This window comes from Microtus ochrogaster, unplaced genomic scaffold (assembly GCF_000317375.1).
Source record: "Microtus ochrogaster isolate Prairie Vole_2 unplaced genomic scaffold, MicOch1.0 UNK18, whole genome shotgun sequence".
NCBI lineage: Eukaryota > Metazoa > Chordata > Mammalia > Rodentia > Cricetidae > Microtus > Microtus ochrogaster.
The window spans coordinates 1,017,579-1,028,629 of NW_004949116.1; the positions used below are offsets into that span (position 1 = coordinate 1,017,579).

General features: G+C 49.8%; 1 protein-coding gene across 9 annotated transcripts in view; it reads right to left on the bottom strand.

Moving 5' to 3' along the window:
* Prkag2 (protein kinase AMP-activated non-catalytic subunit gamma 2) overlaps nucleotides 1-11,051 on the bottom strand; it is a 269,363-nt gene that overhangs the window by 153,937 nt on the left and 104,375 nt on the right. For 2 of the 9 annotated variants that reach the window (XM_013353887.2, XM_005367442.3), the window contains exon 1: nucleotides 8,215-8,743. The exons of the other annotated variants lie outside the window; for them this stretch is intronic. In XM_013353887.2, the coding sequence (XP_013209341.1) occupies nucleotides 8,215-8,308 (94 nt within the window). In that variant the 5' untranslated portion in view covers nucleotides 8,309-8,743. Of the gene's footprint in view, nucleotides 1-8,214; nucleotides 8,744-11,051 lie in introns of those variants that run through there. 9 annotated transcript variants of the gene reach the window in all.

Genomic DNA, 11,051 nt, shown 5'->3' on the forward strand with positions numbered 1-11,051 from the left:
TGTCTCTTCACACAACAGAACACTGACTAGGACATCCACCCACCCATCCATTCATCTGCCCACACAGCCCTCATTTGTGGTGGTTTGAATGAGAATGCCCCACTGGCTCATTTTGAGGTTTCAAAAGCCCACACCATTCCCAGTTAGTATGCTTCTCTCTCTCCTCTCCCCTCCCCTTTCTCTGCATGGTGCTTGTGGACCAGATGGAAGTTCTAAGCTGGTGGTCCAGTGCCATGCTTGCCCGCCGCCATGCTCCCCGCCATGATGGGCATGGACTCCCCCTCTGAAACTCTAAACAGGCCCCCAATTAAACACTTTATTTTATAAATTGCCTTGGCCATGGTGTCTCTTCATAACAATAGAAAAGTGACATAGACAAATCCATCATCTGTCTGTCTATCTTTATCCAGCCTCTGTCTGTCTATCTGTCTGTCTGTCTGTCTATCTATCTATCTATCTATCTATCTATCTATCTATCTATCTATCATCTATCTATGGATCTATCTATCTATTAACTATCATCTATCTATCTATCTATCTATCTATCATCTATCTATCAATCATCTGTATCTATCATCTATCATCTGTCTATCTATTATCTATCTGTCTTTCTATCTATCATCTGTATCTATCTATCTATCTATCTATCTATCTATCTATCTATCTATCTATCTATCTATCTATCTATCTATCTATCTATCATCTGTATCTATCTATCTATCTATCTATCTATCTATCTATCTATCTATCTATCTATCTATCTATCTATCTATCTATCTATCTACTTACCTGCCCAGTCTATCTATTTATCAGTACATTTCACTACTGAGCAGGTTAGTTGTTGTTACTTTTGTCAACCTGACATCATTTGGGAAGATGAGCATCAATTGAGAGAAATGTCTCCATCATGTTGATCAGGACATGTAGGTCAAATAAAACCTTTCCTATCTGAAGCTGCTTTTGGTCACAGTGCACAAGCAATAGATAACACAATAATAGAAACCAAAGTAGTCAGTCAGTCTGTCTGTCTAACTACCTATCCATTCATTAACCTACAAATCTATCATCTACTTATTGGTATATACAATAAAATATCGGGCAACAAAATACATATGGGAAAGCATCTACTTGTTTGTTTTATTTTAAGGCTTCTGAGAGTTTCTCAAAGCCCATGGTGAACCTCCCTGTCACTGAAATTCTTCTGCAAGCCTCTCTCATGGTACAAGCAGAAAGAAGAACACTTTACTCAGCCCATGGGAGTGGCAACTCTGAATTCCACAGTCAAGGGGTGTAGTGTGGGCTGTTTCTGGCTTGACTCCCAGCAAACTTAAAGTTCCAGGGAAGAAGTGTGGATTAATGTTCTCTAACGAGCCTGTCTCTGTGTAAGACTTCCTAGATGATTTGCCATTTGCTGAGTTGGGGGCATCACAGCCTTTTGGAGAGATAGGATGTGGGCCAAGAGAAAAAGGTTCATTGCATGTGGTGGCAAACACCTGTGATCTGGGCCCATCTGGGACAGGAGGATGGATAATGAGACCCAATTTAAAAGCAAACAATAAAAGGCCCAGGCTGTATTGAGGGGTCTTTGGCCCCCAATGGCAGCCATGTATTATCAGCCTTTGCCTCTGACCTGGATTTCTGTTGGATAAGACCCTCAAATGTATGCTAGGCTGTTGGGCCTCTCTCACCCGTCCCGACCTCAAGGCTGGGAATGAGCGGGCACTGCTTCTGCATAAAGTATTTCACCCAGCTGAAGACTGCATCAAAATCCGGGAGGAGAAACTCCTCACCTCTCTGTAGCCTACTTCCTGGCCAGTCTCCATCTTTTGGGACTGTGTGAACCTCAGCCATTTCTCTGTAGGAGGACCATGATCTTTGGGACCCACCTCATTCTGAGTAGCCTATGTCCATGTTCCAAGCCATGATGTCTGGTGCTTGGGCTTAGAATGAACTGTTTTCTTATTTCACAATTGTTATTTTCTTTTTCACACTGACAGAAAGAACAGGTGTGATATGAGTTATTTCCAGGAACTCTCTGGGAAGGCTGACTTCTGCTAAGCCTTGTTAGTGTTTGCTTTAACTTGGGAAATCAGCTGTTGTTGGTTTGTGTTATCTCTTCCTGTTCATGGTTGGGCCTCTCAAGCACCTTAGGTCCCAACTCACCATAGCTTCCTTCTGAGTTTATTTGAGGCCCCTCACTGGCTTCCTGCTACAGCAGGACTCCAAGACCTGGGCCCCAAGCCTGAGCCCATCTATTCACTACTTATCCTGATGGCTCCAGTCCCCATTTCTCCTGGGAAGCCCTCTACACCCAGCCACAGAAGACTAAGGTTCTTGGGGAGGCGATGCTCCACAGGGACTAGGACGGCACCCAGCCCTTGCATAGGAAGTTTAGGGGAAGGCAGTAGGGCCCACTGAGGCTTGTGGCCAAGGATACAGGGTGGTGTAAGAAACCACCCGGCTTCAGAGAACGCTCAGTGTTGATTTGTTCTTTAGAGTGTTCAGTATCCACATGTTTTTCTTTCTCGGTTCCTGGAGCACAGATCACAACAGAAGGATAGATTCTGCTTGCTCTCTGCAGGAGCTGAGCTCTTGTGTTTTCCAAGGCCTGGAAGCTGGGTGATCACATCACCTTGGACACCATGGCTCTTTGTTGGCCAGGTTTAAAGATTGTGGTGGCAGGACCAGGGACTGACTGTGGCTCAAGACAGGTGCTAACCCAAGCACAGGGTCATGGAACCCTGAAAGGTGTCTCCCGAACTCACGCTTTTTTTCTAACTTCCCTTTCCTACCGCGTTCTATTCCTTCTTGGTTCGGTAGGCTTGTTCTAGTTTCTAGTACCTTCTAGTATCTTCTGACACTGTTTCTGGGCCCAGCACCATTTGCCCACTACTGAAAGTTTGCTCAGAGCCTGGATCTCCAGAAGAGCTGCCCTCCAAAGTCACACTGCTCCTGGGAGCCCCAAGCCACCCAGCATGCTCCTTACTGACAGCCCTGTGTTCTCTCGGGTCTCCAGACAGGACAGTTTCTAATGGGCTTCTGTGGGTCGGTGTTATCTTCCTGGTCTGTACAGTGCTCTGCTCAGAGCAATGACTTTGGGCACCAGGGAGGGGAGCGGAGAGGGAAGGGCCAGCTGGCCCTGGTCTCGTTCACCCTCCCTCCAGCCATCACTGCCCGGAGGTGCTGGGACTGAACTGCCCCAGGGAAGGTGCCTCCACCACTCCGCTACTTGCCACTGACCGATTCAGCTTCTTGGAGAAAACCAGACTGGAAGCTGGCCCATTCCATGTCCAGGCTACTGTGAACTGGTTCTGCAAGGGGAACGGCCCACAGATGGCAGGGTTCCTGATCCAGGCTAGAGCAAGGTGGGCAGGAGGTGGGCCTGGCCCCGGTTGGTTCCTGAACTAGAGATGAATGGCCGGTGGCTGGCTCCTAGTCCCAGACACTGCTCCACTGACCACTGAAATGTTTCTGTCCTCCTAGGAAGGCGCTTGTCCTAACCGGTAAGTTCACCGTGTCTCTAGTCTTCTGTGTGGTACAGAAAGGATGGACACCAGCTCTGGGCAGAGGCCAGGCTTGCAGGGCCATGTGGAAGAAGGCCTGGCTGAAGCTCAGCTCAACCCTCCCCTCATTCCAGTTTCAGCCACAATTCCTTCCCTTAGCACCTCGGGCATCTTCTCCAGACACTCAGGGGCTTCACCTCACACAAGTACAAACCAGAGTCCTGCTCACGGCTGTAAGATGGTGTTTAACGGCTCAATTCAACATCCTTCTGTCCTGGAGGAAGGTTTGGATCACAGGCTGGCTCCCCTCTGTAGCCATGCCCTGGGAGCCTACCCTTCACACGCCTTTTAGATCTCACCACCGACCTCACCACCGTGTTCTCTGACAAAAACCATTCATCTGCCAAAACAAGTCATTGCAAATGGACAAATGCTGCATGTCCAGTTCTGTGTGCGGTGAGGGGGGTCAAAGGCCAAGGTTGGATATCTTCCTTTTCATTCCCCACCATAGTGTTTGGGACGTGGTCTTGCCACTGAACCTGGAGTTCCTGGATTTGGCTAGACTGAATGCCTAGGACCCGCCTGTCCCCTGCCCCAAGCCTACTCTGGTGCTGGAGAAACAGTTATGCACGTTGTCACAGACACTGGCCATCCCCCACCTCCCCCAAGATCCCACTGGTATGAGGAGTTCAGAGTCATCAATTCCAAAGAGACAGTGAGCAAAATGAGGGTGGCCGGGGACTGGGGCATGGAAGGTGTTTAATGGGTACACAATTCTGGGGAATGATGAGAAGCTCTGGGGTGGACAGAGTGGCCGCTGCAGAGCAATGCGACATTGTGGTCGCAATCCTTAATGCGACTGAGTCGCACACTGCCACGTGGCAGAGACAGCAAATGCTGTGCTGTGCATATTTTGCCACCATTAAACAAAGAGCCTCACTGTGCGTCTACCCTCACAGGACTGTACGTCCTACACAGGATTGACGTTTGCTTGCTGCTGTGTCCTCAGAGCTAGGGACCAGCAGAAAGTGGAGCCAGCAGAACTGTCAGGATACGGGAGATGGCTGGGCCTGGGAATGGGTGCTCCTATATCTGCCTGTGCATGACTGGAAAGTCCTACTACGAAAAGTTAAAGACTGTGTTGGGGTGTTTACAGCAAATTCATTCAAGACACTCAGGGCCAGCAGGTGTGTGTGGGGGATATGGACAACAGAGACAGAATGAGGACCATGATGGGACAGAATGTCACCGAGGAAAGGACAGAGCAGACAGACAGACCTTGCTTCTCAGCCTTGACCTCTGAGGCAGAGCCTTTCATGTTCTCCTAGGGCCATGCGCACTCCAGGTCTGTGCTACGTTGGCGGGACCAGACAGCTGTGCCAGTAAGGCTTGGCGGTGTAGGGAGAGGGTGGCTGACGGTGTAGAGGGGCAGCTGACAGGGTAGAAGAACGAGGCTTCTCCCAAAGTCACAGCGTGATCCTGCTGAGCTGGGCTCTGTGGAAGAGCAGCAGGTGGCCACAGGTCAGGGTCTCATGCCAAGCAGGTTTTATTTAACTCTGCCCAGCTGCAGGGGGTGGAAAGGAGGCTGTGTAGTGCTCTTTCCCTCCTAATCTCCTATAGCATCATCGCTGTTTTCTCCACCTGCTCTCTGCTGGCCCAGTCTGGATCTCTCTCTACTGAAGAGACTGAGAGGAAGGTGTGCGTGGAAACTTGGCCTGGCCCACAGAGCACAAACTCCATGTGCGAGGTTTGCCTTGGTGCAGTCACAGTCCACGTTCAGTCGGGTCCAGCGACAGCCTCCTGCTTCCTGGTGAAAGGCCCACAGCTCATTGTCAATGGCTCCGGGACAGGGCAGACCAACCCGAGCCTGCTGCTAATCCCCTCCAGCTGTTCTGGAAAGGCACAAGGCTCCCAGGACAGCTGCGTGGAGGTGACTGCATGGGTGAGTGTGGAGGAAGCCTGTGAACCTACAAATCTGTATACGTGTGTGTGTGTGTGTGTGTGTGTGTGTGTGTGTGTGTGTGTGTGCATGTGCACGAGACAAAGACATGGACACTTGACTGGAAGCCAGCAGGGAAGACCCTGGATGAAAGGCAGTGTGCGTCTGTCCTGTCCCCACAGGGAGCAGTTCCACGTGTTGGGATTAATAGTCTCTGTGGAATATGGCTGTGCTGGATGGTTTTATGTCAACTTGTCACAAGCTATAAAGTCATTAGAGAGGAGGAAGCCTCAATTAAGGAAACGCCTTCGTAAGACCAGGCTGCATGCAAGCCAGTAGGACGTTTTCTTAGTGATTGATGGGGGAGGGCCCAGCACACCGAGGGTGGTACCATCCCTGGGCTGATAGTTCTGGGTTCTCTAAGAACCACCATGGAAAGCAAGCCAGTGAGCAGCACCCCTCTACAGCCTCTGCATCAGCTCCTGCCTCCAGGTTCCTGCCCTGGCTTCCTTCAATGATGGACACGCAATGTGGAAGTGTAAGCTCCACAAACCCTTTCGTCGTAGTAATAGAAGCCCTAACTAAGACAACTGCCCAGCAGCAGAGGACAGTCAAAGGGCAGAAGAGGCAGGTGCTGGCCACCTAAGGCTTTCTCTGGGGACCCAGAGAATAAGTCACAGGCAGGCACCTCAAACTCCCATAGAAGAAAAGGCTTGAGTGAAATTCCCCTTGGTGCAAAGAACATAAAATCTTCCATCAAAGTGGCACTTGCTAGACAGACAGAGTGACCCCACTGGAAAGGGGCATTGTTAGGTTATCGTTTTTAAGTAGAGAAGGGGCATAGCTGAAGAAAACAACTTGAGCTGTGGGGGACATGTTTCCTCAGAGCCCAGGAAATCCTGGGTGGAGACCTGGACAGTCTCACAGAGTGGGCTGGGTTAGCCAAGCAGAGCTGGAAGGAAGCTTCCTCCACAGATCACGGCCTTTTCCTTTCATTCAGGGGGTCCAGGCCTGATGTTATGGAGGAGCTGCCCGGCTCGTAGCTCAGTGTGGTGTTAACTAGAGGGAAAGCCTAGAGCCCAGAGCCCTGGCACCTGACAGCTGCCTGCGCCCCAAGCTCCAGAGGAAGGTTCTGAGAGCCCCCATGTTCCTGACCCTGAGGGCAGAGCCAGCCTTTGCAGGCGAGCTCTTACGGTACTGGTGGAGATGAAAATATTATTTCTGATCCCAGTAGCTTAGGAGATGGGATGGCAGCCAGATCTCACACACCAGGGCCGAAACCACTGTCTGGCACATACCAGGCGTTTAATAACAGGTCTGCATGCCTATCCCCATTAGCAAAACTAGACTTTTCGTTCAATAACAGGGTCAGATTTAATTCTATAGTAAATGGGCATTTACTTCTTTGTTATCTAAAAGGAAGTCTTGTTTTTAGAAGAATCACTGACTCTCTGGTTCAGACAACCCTTCTTCTTTCCCACACTGCTGAGACAGGCACCCCACTCCTCCGTAAATTTACCCTGACACTCAATGGGATTCTACTGTTTGGTTCATTTTGCAGGTTTCTTTTTTTCTTTCATGAGTCCAAAAACTCCTTGACTCCAGGAATCCCCATCTCCATGCTCGCCCTCCTCAGACCACTGAAGTTCTCTGGAGTACTGCTGTGGCAGGAGGTACAGGCAGACAGAACATCCTTCTTTTTTTTCAGATTGTACCTTATATAGTATATGTACCTTATTTTACTGCCCAGATGTCCTGTCAAAGTCACCATACTATCATACCTGTGAAAAATTTTTACCAATTGAAATGTCACATTCTTTTTTTTTTTGAGACAGGGTCTCGTGCAGCTCAAACTGTCCTTGAACTTGATTTGTGACCAGGGATGACCTTGAACTTCTGATCCTCCTGCCTCCAGTTCCCAAGTGCTGAGATTACAGGTGTGTGTCACCCTGCCCAGTTTTACTCATGCTGGGGATAAACCCAGGGCTTCACACACACCCTAGGCAAGTACTCAAATGAGTCACACCTCCAGCCCAGTCTCAGATCCTTAAAACGTGACATCTACCATCCAAGGTCGAGTGGCCAGATATCATCCAGGTCCCCAGGAGGTAAAGACACTTGGGCTCCACCTGTACAGCTCCTATGAACAGAACGCACGAGCTTCCCCTTCAGCAGGTCCAGGAGATGAAGCATAGACATGTGGCCAGCTTTCCTAGCTGGGCTGATCGCAACCCCCTGAACCTCAGGCAGCAGGTCCCAGAAGCAGTTTTTCCCCAAGGGACACAAAACCGGGAGGGGTTTTTCCTACCAGGTAACCCTCAGCCCACCAGATCTCTTGCCAGAGACCAAGGGGATGGAGTCCCTTCCTCTTAATGGATGAGTTCCTCCCCCTACCCGACATTCCATTTGGAACAACACAAGCTGTCAGTTTCCACTCATCCCCTGTCTTCCTTAAGCCGCTGTTTTTTCCCCGAACCAGTAACAATCTCAATTGTTCCCTGAACCCCACAGGGTCAGGTAGGCTGGAGAAAGAAAACCGCTTCAGTAAGCGTGATGACGCTGGCCGGGCAGTTACTAGGAGCAGCAAGGCCCCCAGTTAGGGCAGTAGTCATCCTCTTACCTGAACCACTGCCTCAGGGCTATGCCACAGCAAGAAGTAGCAGCTTGCAATACTCAGACACATGTGCACACACACACACACACACACACACACACACACACACACACACACCCCATGGGATCATCAGAGAAACAGAAAGGACAGGGTCCTACCAAAAAGGCCATGGGGTTCCGACTGGCGCCTCTGTGTGCTTCGGTTTTGGTCCTTGGGTTTCTTGTGGCCCCTCAGACTTCCAAAGCGCTTCATGAGTCACTGTGGCCACAGAAGCGGAGACAGGTGAACATATCAGAACTTGAAGAACCAGCATGAGCCACAGCTGGGGACCAGGGATTCAGCAGAAGGGGAGCAGCATCAGCTGACAGGTGCAGGATCTCTGGGAGTCACAGCTTACCCTGCTGTGAGAGGCAGTCAAGCTCAGCCACAGCCTGTGGGTCTGCCTGCCCTCCCCACGATCTCTCAGATTAGCACGAGATGAGGGTCATGCTCCAGGACCAGGACCAGCCACAGGGAATCTCTCAGCAGCCTCCCTCAGGTCCCTGAGACTTCTGAGCAAAGGCAGTCCTGACTGGCCGCACCTCTCCTCTCCCGGCAGCCGGAGTGTCGTCTTGCCTGTCCTTAAGTGGGCAAGAAGCCACTGGAGGTACGAACAGAACCTTGCAGGGGAGCTGTTTATGTAGTTAAGGTCACCGGCTCACTGATGAGCTCCGGGTTATTTATTCTCTTTAAACTTAAAGTAGGAGGGGAGCCCAAGTAGGCAGAGCCGGCACTAAGCCTGCTAGTCATGTGCGGATCTGCGTGATGTCTCTTTAAGAAGACTGTAAAAGGAAACCACCCTGTACAGACAATTCTTGGCACCAATTGGCCAGAGCACATTCCCATTATGACATGACATCACACAACTATTTTGATGCATGTGCTTCGGGGCTCAGAGAGCTAGAAGGCTCCAGAGGCTGCCCGAGGAGAAGCCCGGAGAGCACCAGGGCTACACTGCTGAATCTCTTCTAGGGAACACAGCAAGATCATCTCTGAGGCGAGAGGGCTGCCCTAGGGTCCAGCAGGTCTCAGGCCAGCATAGAGCACAACTTGCTAAGAATTGTAAGGCAGAACTCAGATTTTGGAGGGGACCTCATTCGTCTCCTGGTATTGTAGATGGGGAAATGTGGTTCAACCAATCTCCTGTGGCCAATGACAGAGGCAAGACTAAAATGCTGATCTCATTCACCATAAGCCCAATGTCCAACCTGACAAAGCATGAAAGCTCTAGATCACACATGTGTTGTAAGTAAATAAGAGGGTAAAAAAGAGAGAGAGAAACAAACTTGCTTTTCTGATAGCTTTTATAAAGAAAGTTACTTGCTCTGTTACTAAGTAGCATTGTGACCTTGAACAAGCCTCTTCCTATCTCTGGGACCCAGTGGCCACCTTTGTTAGCCAGGATGAGACCAGGTCATGGCAGGATTTCAAGTTCTAACGGTCTGGGGTAGAGAGATGGCTGGGTGGTTAAGAGTATGTACTTTGTACTGCTCTTTCAGAGAATCTGAGTTCAGTTCCTGGCACCCATGACATGCAGATCACAGCCACCTGTTACTCCAGCACCAGGGGAACCAGATGGCAACCCTCCTTCCTCTTTTTTTTTTTAATTTTTTAAAAAAAATTTTCACTTCTATTAGCACCAGCATTCACATGCACAAACCCATTCTCAGAAACACACACATTAAAATGTTTAGAAACCAAGTTCCAATAATCTAAACTAGCGGCACTGCTGAGGAAGGCTGTAGGACCTCTGTGGTCTGGCGTCCAGCTGGTAGAACGAAGGTACTAGGGGTGGGCCTGTTCTGGTTCTGACCCTCTTTGACAGTCGCTGGCTCTCGCCATGTTAACCAACTGGGCCCAACATCCCTCTGCCATGCTTTTCCCAGCATGATGAATCCCTTTGAAACTCGGAACCAAAATAAAGATGTCCTCCCTTTAGTAGCCTTGGACAGGTGTTAGTCACAGCCAAGAGAAAAGCAGCAGCAGGAGGGACTCCAGGGTGTCAGCTCCTGCCCTAGACCTGCCGTCCCCAGGGCCTCGCCTTGGCTAGTGTGCAGAGCAGACAGGGAACACACATTTGCTATCTCATGCCAGTGGGGCCTGCAAGCTGTGGAGTGGCTGCCTATGATCTTGGCTCAGACCCTGCCTCATTCTGTATTTCTGTCTGCTCTCCTTACAGCCCCAGCCTGTCTCTGTCGTGGTGGCCCCTTCGTCCTCTCTCTGATGGCGGATGAGGAAGCTTTGTCTCGGCTTCTCTTCTGTCATCTCTACTGAGTTCCTCGTGACGGTGGGAACTTGAGTGCTGTACTGGATGCCGTGAAGTTGGGGAACCAACCTTGGCACAGCTGCTGGGGTTGTCCCCACTTCCCCATGTGAGCTCCTTGTTCCAGTCACGATGAGCTGGTCTCCGTTCTTGGGGCACACTTTAGGTTTCTAGGCTGCAGATGCCAGTGGCTCAGTACTGTGGCCACCAGAAGCCAGCCCTTCAATCTGGCCAGGCCTCCAGTACAGTAGCAGGGTATCCATGTAGTGGAAATACAGTGGCCCAAAATTACTGTAATGAAACTCTGCAGAAGATGAACTTTGCAGATTTTAGAGTTTCACGTTTAGGTTTTTAAGAATTTAAATAAACCCTGCTTAAAACAAAAATTAAACTTTTCTCAATTTAAAACTATAGTGATCCAGGCATATTGGCACACACCTTTAACTGTAGCACTAAGGAAACCGAGACAGAAGGATCAAGAGTTCCTGACCAGCTTGGGCTACACAGTAAGACCTATCCCCAGACAAAATGAAAAAAAGAAATGAACAACAACCTAATAAAGTGGAGTGCAAGGATCTGGAAGGACCACTGAGCATACATAAGGAAGAAACATACATGAATATACACACCGAGCATACATACAGAGGAAACATCCATGAATATACACACTGAGCACACATACAGAGGAAACAT